Below are 14,676 nucleotides of genomic sequence, written 5' to 3'. Positions count from 1 at the left end.
CACAAAGGACAGTTCCACTTATGTTAGGACCAAACATCACAGTTTTTAATCAATTAGCTCAAGTAAGGTAATAATCACCCTTATTATGCACTTGTAGTCTGACTTCTCTATGATTATATGTTAAAGCACCGATATGCATTGTAAGTGCCTTACTGAAGTCCTAATTTCCAACCTCAGAGGATCACATTTTGATGATTCCTGAATTTCTAAACAACAATATGAGCCAAAGCAGTGCCAAGAGGCTTACCAAAAAAAGGAACTATGACCCATATACATCCATCTATGGCCAAACCACCCTGAACGCGCCTGATCTTGTCTGACCATGTCAGCTAAGCAGGGTCGGGCTTGGTGAGTGAGTGGACGGAAAACTCATAATACTGTTATAGGTACCTAGAGTTCCTCTGCTGGTTTTCAAAGCTGTGGCCTAAATAAACAAAGGGAAAATATTAAAGTATTATTTTGAAATTAAATGTTTAACTAGGAATAATTTCCTAATGCATAATTCAAGGAGAGTAACAATGTTAATATTAAAAAAAAAAAAAAACTTCTATGTAGAATCAGAGGCTACTGTTCTAGCTATCTTGAATAACAGCCAGGGATGACCCTTCCTGGCAAGGGACCCCCTTTCAAAAGTGAGGGAAATATTCTCAGCATCCAACTTGGCTTCCAGAGTTGGGATTAAGTGTTACTACAAATATATAAGCTAAACTGAAATCCCACTTCTGCCGTGCTTTTTCCCCACGGCTTTTCAGGGCGGTTCCCCATCATCTTGTGTGACAGGACTGAGGAATAACCAAGATGTGATGCAGGGAGATCCGTACCACACACTGCCAGGGAAGTGCACTGATGCTTAGCATCCCTCAGCCGGGCATCTCTGGTCCTCTCCAAGGACACTGGGAATGAAAACCTTTCAAAATAAAGGTCTCACCGCAGCAACATGAGCCAGATGTTGCGTCAGTTCTCACGATGATTTAATCCTCACGATGATACTGAGGGGTAAGCAATGGGATCACTGTTTCACCAGTGACAAATCTGAGATGCCAAGAAGTGCAGCGATTCACTCAAAGTCACACTGCTTCTGAGTAGCAGAGCTAGGATTTGAACCAACAGAACTACAGTGGTGGGAATGAGCGTGGCATGCACATATGTGCATGCTCATGTGTACACACACACGTGTGTGTCTTTATCCATTCATATGTTCGTCAAAAAAAAAAACATTTCTCTTTTGCATTCTTTTTGATAAACAGCATTCTGACAGGTGGGAGGTGATATCCCATAGTGGTTTTAATTTGTATTTCTCTGATGACTAGTGACGCTGAGCACATTTTTATGTGCCTGTTGGCCATCTGCATTTCCTTTTTGGAAAAATGTCTCTTCAGTTCTTCTGCCCAAACGCTATGGGGGATCCTCTTCCCAGTGCAGCGCCCCCAGGCTAGGGTGCCCAATGCGGGGCTCAGACTCTCTCCCCTTTGGGAGAACTATTCTCCAATTGTTGGGTCACCCACCCAGGAGATGTGATCTGATTATATTGCAAATCTGTCCCTCCTCCTCCTAGTGCCTCCTTTTTTTATATCTTTAGTGGTAGAGGATCTTTTCTGGTGGGTCCCTCTTTTTCATTCATGGTTGTTCTGCAGACAGTTGTGACTTAGGTGTGCCTGTGAGAGGAGGTGGGCTCAGGGTCTTTCTAGTCCGCTACCTTGGTCCCTTCTCCATTTTGCATTTTATATGACTGCTTTGAGTTGGGCGTGTTTTACCCAACGAAAATGTAAGCTCCGGTAAGGCCTAAATCATGTCTACCCTTATATATCTTCTGTAATTATTTTTTGCATACTATCAAACATTCAACTTACCCATTTATACATTCATTCCTTCACTGAAAAAATAGTCCCTGAGTGCCTAGAATGCTCCAGACATTGTGCCAGGCAGAAGTGCAGAGTGAGAAGCCCTTCATGGGGCTTGTTGTAGAGCTAGAAAGTGTCCACTCTAACAAACACATCATTATACACCTCAGGCAGCGTCTTGTAGAAACAGAACCAGGTCTTTAAGGATGTAATTTAGATTCAGAGAGACCTCCTGGAGGGCCTGACACTTCAGATGAACTTAAAGGAGGACAAAGAACTAGCCAGGCAAGGAATGAAGGGAGAAACTTCTAGACAGAGGCCGTAAGTGTGGGAAGGCACTCTGTGCTGGTGCGTGGCACGGAGCCTGTGTGTGAGGGGGAGACAGACAAGGCTGGAGAAGCCAGGGGGAGCCGGATCACACAGGCCGTGCTGAAGAGATGAGACTGAACCCAGAGAACACTGGGAAGTTTCTGCATAAAAGGCTGACAAGCAGTAGGTGTACAATAAACACTATGTTCATTAAATCGCCAGGATCCATCCTGAGTATTACATAAGCGGGGCTGGGGGGAGCCAAATACTTAGGAGGTGAAACTAGTGCACACTCAGAGTTCATTTTGTTTTCATTGTTTGCTACGGAGCTTAGGATACTTATTTCCCCATGAAAAGACAACAAGGTCATCAGACTTTAAGACTCAAAGCTAAAACCCAACACTGACCTTAGGTACAATTTTATGATTTAGTTTTATGATCCCCATCCTAATGGGATCCTCTTGTAACATAAATGGCAAACTAAATTAAATGGTCCACCGTTCAGATGCTGTGGTTTATGACATTTCTACTAGGAAATTGAGCTATATTATTAGATCATACGGTTCTTTTCTCTGTACCTGCTTCACAGGACGGAGGGAACCAATGGTTTTCCATCCACTGAATGCTCTCCAATTTGGGATCTCATTAGGCTCGAGTAGGATTTGTCTTCCTAAGAAATTGGGTCCTTCATAAGCTATCCACCTATATGAGAACAGGAAAAACAAATGGGATGCTTAAAACAAAGCAATCTCTTATCAAAAATGCCTCTTACTATATACCACATAGGGTTCATTCGTTACAACTTCTAGGTTTGTAGACTATTATTCAGAGAAAACATGTTGTGTATTTTCATGTTTATTTCCATTTACTGATTTTATTTGGCAGCGCCCGGTCTTAGTTGCGGCATGCGGGATCTTCAGTTGGGGCACGCAACGCTCAGTTGCAGCCGTGGGATGCAGTTCCCTGAGCAGGGACTGGACCCGGACCCCCTGTATTGGGAGTGCGGAGTCCTGGCCACTGGACCGCCAGGGGAGTCCCAGAAATACACATAAAAACACATAAAATGTGTATTTGAGTGGAAAAACCAAGGAGGATGAGGAGAAAGCGCACTGGACTGTGGCTCAGAAGATCAGCAGGAACCTGGTTGTCTTCCTTTCAAACAAAAGTTCCCTCCAGCTCCAGAATTCTGTGTGATTTGGATAATACCAGGTTTTCCCCCCTAACATTCTAAGATTCAGACATAGACGATAATCCCTCCCTCATTACCCAGTTAAAAAATACCGGCTTCCTCTCCCGCTCTTGGGCTTGCTGTCCCACGTCCTTCAGAGCCTCTCTGCGCGGCTCTAGCAACCTCTGCAGACACACCTCCTCCCGCAACGCCTCCCGTGACTACTTAAAATTGTCCACAGAAATCCCGTCTGAACTCTTCAGAGTGGCTCCTTTTGCAAATACTTCTCAGGACCCCAGGGCCTTCCAACTGGGCAGTGTCCAGGGCTTTGCAGAGTCAGTCTGGAGCCTGGAGACCTACTCCACCGCACACGGTCACGCCCATTCCTTTCCGCACTGGCCTCGGTGGCTTCTGCACCATGGCGTTAGGTGATAGGGGCAGGCCGGCCAACAAACGGAGAAGACCACCTGGCCCCCTACTGTAGAGGTTTGCCGAGCCCGGCCTGAGGTGGTTATCCAGCTGGACACAGTTATGGAAAATAAGCTGGGACCGCCAAGAGAAACTGCAATTCTCAGCAGGACCCCAGGTCAGGGCACACGGTGCTTTCAGAAAGGCCATGTGAAGATGAGGTGGCTTGTTCAGACAAAGCCACAGCTCTCCACAACCGAGATCAGGCTTGGCCAAATTATGCATGGACGAGCGTGACAGACGATCTTCCCTGCACCCCTTCCTGCTAACACAGCCTACACCACCAGACTGGTGCACCGTGAGGACGGTATGGCCATGCGGAGGCTGGGCTGCCTCTCCAGGTCTGCAGACTCTTTAGACAGGCAGGGAAGGCTCAATTATAAAACCGAGATAAGGTTCTAGTCAACTCGACCTCCTTATATATTAATCTAATGAATTTCACGACTGAAAAGCATTGAAGCTTGCCCCCATTACCACCACAGATCAGAGATGTGGGATAATATGAGGATTAAACAGGACAAAACAAAACCTCTCACTGAGGGCAGCTGGTTGTGTATGAAGTAGTATTCTGGGAGCCATTTGTAGCCTAGGAAAACCTTCAGACAGCCTTCCCTCTTCCCATCCCGTGTACTGATTCTCTCACAAAGAATCCAGAACCATAAGGGGAAGTACATAATAAACTGAAGAGAAGAAATAAGAATGTTAAAGTAAAATGGCACCAGTTTTCTACAAAAGAGTGAAAAATGTTCATGAGGAATTTCTAGCCGTGAGCAAGTAATGAGAAGTTCCACTTAGAAATGTAAAGAAAAGAAATGTATAAAAATGCGGTGCAAGTCCTACATGACAGGGATGTAGAATTCAGTTCAGAGTTCCAGTCAGTAACGTACTGGAATACAATAGGGATTTTTATGCTTAAAGAGAATAATAAACCAATTTATGTTTAATAAACACCAAACTGTGTGAAATACCTTGCAGAAGAAAATTTAAACTGCTGTACACGTGAATGATACAGAAACTAATTATAACTGTTAAACTTCGTTTTCAAATCAGTTTATAGTCTCGGCTTTCTCTTTCATTATCCTCAGTTTAACAAGGAGAGTTGATTGTCACACAATTTCAAAGTCATAAGACACACAAACGGCATCCTTATATTAATTATGGAGAGCAATGTGTGTTCTGTTGGATGACTTTTGGTACCAAAACACCAAAGATGTGGGGAGGGGCAGGCTAGGCTGACAGCCACTCTCAGAAATGGCCTGAGATGAAGATTTTTTAGGAAGCGTGAGAGCTTCAACTTCAAGGCCCCTCACTTTCAGGCCACTTACCATTTCTGTCCTGAATAAATATGCAAGCTCATGCCTAATTTATGTACCCATCGTTTTTCATTTCTTTTCTTAGAGTCATCTTGCCAGACTGTATAAGTGCCGGCTCCACATGACCTGCCCCCACCCTGCCCAGCATCCTGCATAAGCAGCGACACTGGTAGGCGGGCTGGGTCAGCCAGGACACCGAGCGTGAAAATAAGTGCCCGAGAACAAAACAGCTCTAGCATAAACAAGACATCAAATCAAAACACTAAAAAGCCCTATTAGTTTTAGTCGGTTGTCTTAAGCAGGTAATGGTCTCTCACCTAGTCAAGGTCACTGATTTAATTAGGTTCCTTCTAAAAGGAAAGAGGGCTCAAATTGTGACAGTCGTCTGGTCCACCCACTCTAGGACCCATGCTCTGAACGCATGGCAGTCCCTCCCCAAGACCACTGCCTGCTACTACATACTGGACACAGTCCACAGTCTTATTTGAGAGAAACTACTGTTATTACATGGAGACAGAAAAGAAGTGAGCGTGCCATCACACCAAGTAAGAGAGGCAGTGGGGAATAGAAAGATAGAAAGCCCCTGAGCAGCGCTGACCTGCCCCATGACTGAAGCGGGCCAGGCCCTAGCCCCATACTCACAGTCCACTTTTCACCCACACGGACTGGGTGTAGAAATGCAGGTCCTTGTTCAGAACAGAGTTCACAGCCTCTTCTAGGTGTAACTCTCTCCCCTCACAGTGTTCCAGAGCAAAAAGGCTAAGGAAGGGTTCTTCAAAAACCTAAAAGCAGAGAAAAGAGAAAGCATCACCAGAGGGTGGCCAGACCTCGGTGACATCCCGGTCACAATGCAGGGTGTCCTGGATGCCCTACTTCTCAAATGCACATAGGTGATGGCTGCACCTGCTAATGATGTCATTGTCAAAGCTGCAGTGGTGAGACTAGATTCCATTAATAATGCTTATTCAATTCTTTTGTAAATTGAAATTTTAGAAAAAGCAGTCAATCTCACAATAAAAAGAGAGACCTTTTCCAGTCACATATTAAGGTCTGATTGTGGTATAAAACAGACCATGTTTTTGGTCCTGCCAGTACTTTTAGCTGATCACAGAATAAACACAGAACGGAACAGCACCCCCACTTCCCAGGAGGTCACAGGAGTAATCACTGAGGATGTACGACTTCATGGCTCCAGGCTCTTAAAAGTATTCCTAGGAGGGAGGAGAAGGTATTTTTAATTTAACAATAATAACACCAAAAAGCCATAGTGCACAGGGGTGGGAGTGATTTCAACATAAAAAGTACTTATTCCCCCAACCCCTCATGTCAGACAAGAACAGAATCAGTTTTTGCTCTTTTTCATTCATTTGTCTACACAAGATAACCATGCTAGGAGACTTTTGTGGGATGAGAAATCAAAACAAGTCAACATCCCTATATCTGAGGCATTACTAACTAGTAACGACACCAGGAGAACTGCACAGACATCGTAAAGTAATCCAGGGAAGGAAAAGATACGCCCTATGAAAATACCCAGTGGAAGCCCAAATTCTAAAAAGCAGAAGGTTGTAGGAATCAGGGAGGCTTCACAAACATGGTGGTGAGTGAGTTCAGTCTCAAAAGATGCCAGTGACGTGCAGAGACCTAAGGAGAACAGAGGGAAGATGCTCTGTACAAAGGGAACAGAAATGCATGAGCTATGGTAGCGACACAGCAAGGAAACCGATGTAGCCAAAAGACAGAGTCCGGCAGGAAACAGCGCCAAGTGCATCCGCTGTCTGCCACTGTGTATTAGCTGCCTGCTTCTCCTTGACCCTGACGGAGCCGGCTGATTTACCGCCAGCTGGGAGTCCTGGAAGACGTGTGGGCAGAGGAGGAGGAATGGGCTGAGCCAACTGTAAGCTGGTACATGAGAAGTAATACAATAGGCAGGAACGGGCTGTTCGGACAACAGTAAATGAACAGTCCAGCAACAGACTCTCACTGTACCTGCATAAGACCGAAATGGCTTACGAAAGTGTTATTCCTGGCAGCCACGTTAGGAATAGCAAAGATGGAGAATGACTTAAAAGCCCATCATGAGGGCATGGGTTATGTCTGCTGCATTCATGAAGGAATTCTATCCAACTGTACAAAAGAGTGAGGAGATTGTTACTAAAGATCTCTGAGATACGTTCATGAGCAGCAAATACAAAGTGAAGAGTAATGCAGAAGAGCAGACTTTTTATGCTACAGTTTGTGTGCAGAAGGGAAAATTTACGTACACAGATGTATAATACGTGCTTTACAGACATGAAAATTTTTCTTAAAAATATCAAGTATAAAGCACCTCCACGGCTAATGTGTCAAGAAACTAGGGTCTAAGAAGATAAATGGAGGAGTGGGAGTAAAGTTCTTCACTGCAGGCCTTTGGTCCTTTTCGATTTTTGAACTACAGAAATATTTATTTGAAATTTAAATTGGTAATTACTATGCATATGCTTGCACAGAAATGTAGTTTACATGTATTTTTCTTTAAATTGATTTCAGGAAACTTATCTGGCAACAAAATGAGTGAAGAAAATAGAGTGTAAGTATCAGGACATAGGAAGAATCTTCTAGAACAAAGAAAAAGAGGCTGACCTATAAGCAGGAGGGAGGTGTGGAAGGTCAGGATTGGTGAAGAAGGGGTGGCCAGAAAAACTACCACAGTGATAAAAGGGTAAGAGAAACAGATGAATGAGAGAGAGAGAAACATGTGAGAGCGTGGCTGGGGGCATGCTCAACCCTTGAACCACGAGGGCTGGAACTGCATGGGTCCACTTATACGAGGGTTTTTTGCAATAAATATGTACTACACGACCTGAGGTTGTCTGAATCTTTGGATGTGGAAACATAGAGATGGAGGGGCCAACAGTGAAGTCATATGCCACTTTTAACTGTGTGGAGAGTCAGCACCCTTAACCCCTGTATTGTTCAGGAGTCAACTCCTGGACTTCCCCAGTGGCACAGTGGATAAGAACCTGCCTGCCAGTGTAGGGGACACAGGTTCAATCCCTGGTCCAGGAAGATCCCACTTGCTGTGGAGTAACCAAGCCTTTTCGCCACAACAACCGAGTCTGCACTCTAGAATCTGAACTCTGCAACAAGAGAAGCTGCCGCAACGAGAATCCTGGGCACCACCACTAGAGAAAGCCTGTGCGCAGCAGTGAAGCCCCCGGTGCAACCAAAATAAGTAACATTTTTTAAAAGGTCAACTGCAATTTGTCATATATGAGAAACTCTGGAGGGCAAACACGCCCAGCAGCTAAGAAGTCTTCCTGAGAACCAGAGGTTTTACTGTTGAGACAGAGGCAGGGTAAGCCCACAGTGCCCAGTAAACACGTGCCCTCTGACCTGGAGGTCAGGGAGAGCATCGGATGCAGGCATGATCATCTGGGAGCTCCCAGACCTGAGTGATAGCTGGAGTCAGCTACAGGAAAGGGCATGGAGACAGAGGGGAACAGAGCCGCGCTGACACACGACGCCCGCGGAGCTGACGAGAGGCGGGCCTGGGCGGTGGCAGGGTAAAGAACCCGGAGAGGAGCCAGAAGAGCACGTGTCGCAGAAGTCAAGGGGAAGGAAAATCAGGAGGAGGGGCTGGGCTCGGTATCAAACCCTTCCCTGATGCGCAGGAAGAGGGTGACTGTGACGAGGCAGCCTGGGTTCAGCAATCGGGGCAGATGATAACCAACGTGGGAGCTTAGCGAGCCATCCGCCAGAGGTGAGGGGTGGGATCCAGGCTGTCAGGGCCCAGGAATAAGTAGGGGAGACCGGAGATGAGGCATACGGGCTACATTTAGAAAGAGAAGGAGGGACCGGGGCCGTGGCCTCTGTGGCAACTGCAGGTATGGGGGAAGGCGGCAGCATCAACAGGAAGAATCTGGATAAGGCAAGGCTACAGGGGTGGGTTCCAGGGGAGGAGGTGAGGTCCAACCCCCCCGTTCAGAACCTTGGACTGGAATCACCCTATGAGGGAAAGGATCACTTTGAAAAGGATGAACTAGGCTGCCTCTGAAATATAAGGAAAGATGAAGGATGCTGAGAAATTTCCAGCTTTTTAAAATTGGTCAAGACTGAATGACTAAACAGAAGCACAAAGATGTAAATAATTTTTTCTGTATGTCACGTGGCAAAGGGTGCCCGAGCATCACGGAAGGTGTGCCGCGTCGTCCAGCAGAGCTTTCTGCAGTGACAGTTACGCGGCATACCGACCTCCTCCGTGTGGCAGCTTCCAGCCACCTGTGGCCACTGCGCATCGGAAACGTGGCTCCTGTGACCAAAGGACTGAATCTGTTTTATTTAACTAAGAAACTACATGTGGTTACTACTATGGTATTGGACAGTACAGATGCAGGGGTTTGAATATGCTTTGAAAAGAAGGCAAGCATCACCGTGTGCAGTGAGACAGTAAGCTAAGTGTGAAAAAGCTGCCCAGGAAGCACTGATTTTTCCCTTCAGTGAACAACATAAACTGGGTCAGGAATGGATATTCATCTCCAGTCACTGAGTTTCTCAGTGACTGCACACGTGATCAGGCTTCTCCTCTGCTATCTGCAAAATAGACATTGGAAGCATCTCAACAATTTATAGAAGAAATGTCCTTACAGGAGAGTCCAGAATAGCAGGTTAGAAATGCAGCCAATAGCGGGCACTAAGTTAGTCACTAAAACTGGTGACCGAAATCAAATGGACAATCAAAATCCACAGATAAGACCCTGACTTCATTGCTGCTTCATTCCCAACGTCTTCGCCCTCAAGCTCATAAAAAAGCATTTCCACTTCCCTCTACTTGTTGAGTTACTAATCAGTAAGGAAGGGCAGACAGGCAAGGAGCTTGGTGGACTCAACACTCTCCTTAAGTAAAGAGTTTGCTGTGGCGAGAGCAACAGACCCTTACATTAGAAGCATCGCTTATGTGAGGATATAATTTAAATGCTAAAAGTGATATTTTAAGAAAATAGGTCCTGCATATTTACATTTGTTGTCTTCCTTTTAGGGAATGTCCACAAAAACGTTTTTAAAAGGCTGTCATTATCATTCAAACAGCATCAAATTCACTCTCCAGTTCAAAGGCAATCCAGGAATTCTATACCTAGAAATTTGCCTTAAGATAACAGTGCAATGATGCCAAGAGCAGACTTACTGGAAAAGACCCTGATGCTGGGAAAGATTGAAGGCAAAAGGAGAAGGGGGCAACAGAGGATGAGATGGTTAGATAGCATCACTGACTCTGGAGATGAATCTGAGCAAACTCGGGGAGATAGTGAAGGACAGGGGACCCTGGCATGCATGCATCCATAAGGTTGCAGAGAATCAGACACAACTTAGCAACTGAACAACAACGAACAGTGGAAAATTTGATGGAGGGGATCTCAAAAATTGTTTTAAGAATGATGAAGCAGGGAGATTGGGAAAATAATTGCAGAAAATGACAGAGGAGGGTATATGTATCAGTTTACTTAACTTAGTAAGGATCCTCTAAGAGACCCAATACATAAATGGGTGAAGAACACAAACCAACAGCATGAGCCAAGCATGAAACATGACTAACCAACATGGACAAACGTCCCTCTTTTCCATAACAACAACAGGATATCATCATGTGGTCCTATTTGTCAAACTTTTCCTCTGAGAACATCTATTGTTTCTAAGTTTAAAGTCATGCCCTCTTTAGAGGTCTGATATATATTTACTCTCTCTGTGTTAAGTCACTTCAGTTGTGTCCGACTCTTTGCGACCCTACGGACTGTAACCCACAAGGCTCCTCTGTCCATGGAATTCTCCACACAAGAATACTGGAGTGGGGTTGCCATTTCCTCCTCCAGCGGATCTTCCCAACCCAGGGATCGAACCCGCGTCACTTACGTCTCCTGCATTGCCAGGGGGGTTCTTTTTCACTAGTGCCACCTTGGGAAGCCCAAGTCCAACTCGCCCTTTAAACTATTTTTATTTATACTCGTTTTAATTTATACATGTACACAGTTGATCTTTGAACAATACACATTTGAATCATGCAGATTCACTTGTATGTGGATTTTTTTTTCAGTAACTATTTTCATTTTACAGTTCTTTAAATTACTCAAGTGTGGGGGAAAGTTTGTGTTCATTAGAGGTCACAATGTATGGAATTGGAAGAAGTGGGTTTGAGTCCTGATTCTACCCAAAATTGTTTCATCTTCCTGCCCTTGGATGAAACATTTATCAAGTCCTTTGTTTTGAGGCAGAAATAGTCAAACGCAGATTTTCCACCGCTTACAGGGGGTGGGGTGGGGGAGGTGGGCATCTCTAACCCCCTGGATTGTTCAAGGGTCAACTGTACTTAAATTTATAAATGTACTTAAAGGTTAAGGAGATAAGGAAGGCAATTATTCAGAAGTAGAAAGCACTGAAAAGAAACAGAAAGAACTATTTTAAAATCTTATTTTCCTGATACATTTTCCAAACATGAAAATAGGAAGAATATATATATATATACACACACACACACAGACACACTACTAATAGTCTTTAAAACTGATGATGACAGAGCAATCTGACCTTTCCAAGGAAACCACCAGAATTTAACTACAATTTGATCTCTACAAATGTCTTGGCTTCAGTCCATGCTAACTTAGAAGACAGCCAACCACTTGGGGCCAAACACTCTTCTTAGGTGTCAGCAGGAACAGAACAGGCCATTCCTGCCGGGTCAAGTCTAAGTCATGCAATGAGGATACAGTTTCTAAAAGTAGGAATGTGGATAAGAAAGAAAAAGAGTATTTAAACTGCATTAAAAAAAAACAACTCATCAGTCTATCAACCAGATATTTTAAATAACAATAGTAATAACATGTGACAGTATGTGCTGGGCATCATAACACACATATAGACACACACACACACATGAACTACAGGTAAATGTTTGTAAATGATGGATGGAGAGGTGTATATATATATTTTCTAAGTTTTTTTTTTTTAACCTAATTTATTTGGCAACAAAATCTGACCTGAATGAGCAGGAGACTATTTATAATATTTATCCAATTTGTGGAGCTATGATTGTATTTTGCTACAGAAATAGAAATGTGTTTAATTATGGGGTACTGCCCAGAGTATTTGTGGGGATACATGCTGTCTATGAACCAATGAATCATATTATTGTTTAAAATGTGAAAAATTCCAAATCCCAAAATACATTCATGTTAGGAACTGCAAAACCATATTCACTCCTTTAATCCATGCAACTTTCCTTTGACATGGATACCATTATTATCCGTGCTTTGCAGATGAAGAATTAAGGCACAGGTCACACACAGGAAGTAAAAGAACTAGAAACCAGACAGAATGGCTTCAGAGGTTGTGTTCTTAACCCCTTCACTACAGTTCTAAAATGTTCTAAGTAATTTCATCATGTAGATTATTTTTGATTAGCAGGTGTGATGCTATCTGAAGCAGATGACTTCATCTTGCTCGGCTGGGCAATGTCTATGACCCCCATTCTTACCTATCTCAGCAATTTAACAGGTGTGTCCTCCACTTGGGACTTCCCTGATGGTCCAGTGGTTAAGAATCTACCTGACAAACCAGGGGATGCGGGTTCAATCCCTGGTCAGGGCATTAAGATCCCACACTCTGGGGAGCAACTAAGCTTGCACACCCCATCTACTGAGCCCTTGAGCTCCAGAGCTCGTGCGCCACCACTAGGGAGCCTGTGTTCCACAACTACTGCGGCCTGTGAGCTCTGGAACCAACGCACCTCGACCACTGAGCCCACGTCACAACTAGAGAGTCCACACGCCACAACGAAGATCCCGCGTGATGCAAGGAAGGGCTCATGTGCCATGACCCATGGCAGCCAAATACATACATAAATAGTAAATAAATAAACGTGAGGCTTGGAGGCCCTGTGTACAAGTACTCTGCTGGAAGGATTACACTTACATTAGCACAACTTCTATATATATTGGATAAAATGTTTAAATCTAACTACTAAGCTTTGATATTTTTCAAAACTACACAGAGTTGAATATGAGGTCAAACAAACAATGGGGACAAATTAATCTCCCTAGTCATCAACTGCACAAGTTTTCAAGATGGCAAAGAAAACATATGTACTTTATTTTTTTTTTTCATTCACTTTTTATCCATAAAGAAAGTCTTTGAGGTAGAATGAAGTCTGTCAAATGGTCTTTTCCTAACTTTAAAGACAAAGCAAATTTAAATCGTATTGGTTAGCTCAGTGTCAATATGGAGCCAAGGCTGTAATCTTTCACTCCAGAGAGTATAGAAACTGTAACCTGAAAGCACATAATTGAAAGATTTTTTGAAATAAGCATATGTGGGGGTTAGAAGTGTGGTTTGTGTAATTACACAGAATATCTCTAGTTAGAGCCTGTGTAAGACTATGGGGGGAGCAGGGGGGAGAAGGGGCAGAGAGAGAGAGAGAGAGAGAGAGAGATCTCTGACAAAAACATAACAAATGGGAATGTCCTGTTCAAAGATCACATTTACTGGACAAAGAGGTCATCCCGGGAATGAGAACGTGGGACTTTGTCTATTTTGTTCACCATTCCCATTTTTTATTAGGGGCTGGTACATGGCAGCTACTCAAAAAATATCTTGTGATAAAGTCTGACTTAGTGTCTTAAAGACGAAATAAAGGTGCCTTATTCCAGTTAAAAAAAAAAAAAAGAAAAGAAAATTAGTTGGACAGTTTATGGACTTGTTAATACTAAAAACAAAGCACCTGATAAAATCTTGTCTTATTTCTCATTGTTTAGAAGGAAGAAAGACATTATTCAATTTAGCAAACATTTCTGAACTCCGGTTGCATGCCAGATAACTTGCCAAGTGCCTGGGATACTTCAACAAGTTCAGTTTCTGAGCTGGAAGGAAGCTCCTGAGCTCTAATCTCCAGCAGGAAGTATCCAGAACTTCCTTTCATGGGCTAAAAAGCCCTTCACATTCTCATCTCCAGAGGTCTCTGCAGCCTCGTCTGCCAGAATCACAGTTAGCATCATCTCTACTGCGTTTTGGCATCTCACATCTTATCTGCCTTCACCAGATCTTCACTCTTACAGGTTTCTGCAGTTGCCAAGTCCAGGGAAATCCTTCTGTCCCATCACCTGTCTCTCCCTATCGATTATCTTCCCCTCTCTGACATTTCCGCCTTCCACTTTATCCTGGCTGTTTTCCTTTGGACGATAAACATGCTCACTTATTTACATACCAAAAAAATAACCCCAAAACAAAAATCCCATTCAGACTTGTACACTGGTACTGTAGAGCTGAGTTTCAAATCACTGCCTGTATGGGAGAGATGCTGGTATTACCTCAGGATTATGTTAATTAAATATAACATGCTGTTTTATTTTAAAAATATCTACCCGACAGTATCGCTTCACCCTAATCTTTGCCAAATGAACCATGTCTAAAAAACTAAGAACAACGGGACTGAATTCAAGGACAGTGTGCTGTGTGCGCTGTGTATGACCATACATATAATGTACGCCTCAAATATCATTCCAATCAAGAGAAATACCAGTGTGCTGGCAAAAAGGCATTTTTCATCATCTGC

At 43.8% G+C, this 14,676-nt stretch overlaps 1 protein-coding gene across 1 annotated transcript in view; it reads right to left on the bottom strand.

The window, feature by feature from the left end:
• The window catches only part of CRYBG3 (crystallin beta-gamma domain containing 3), a 123,473-nt gene that overhangs the window by 7,047 nt on the left and 101,750 nt on the right, over positions 1–14,676 (bottom strand). The window contains exons 18-19 of the mRNA XM_043448664.1: positions 5,742–5,881; positions 2,729–2,852 (exon numbers count right to left, since the gene is read on the bottom strand). Of these exons, the coding sequence (XP_043304599.1) occupies positions 2,729–2,852; positions 5,742–5,881 (264 nt within the window). The remainder of the gene's footprint in view (positions 1–2,728; positions 2,853–5,741; positions 5,882–14,676) is intronic.

Source organism: Cervus canadensis, chromosome 27 (genome assembly GCF_019320065.1).
Source record: "Cervus canadensis isolate Bull #8, Minnesota chromosome 27, ASM1932006v1, whole genome shotgun sequence".
Lineage (NCBI taxonomy): Eukaryota > Metazoa > Chordata > Mammalia > Artiodactyla > Cervidae > Cervus > Cervus canadensis.
This window is presented reverse-complemented; position numbering and strand designations above follow the sequence as displayed.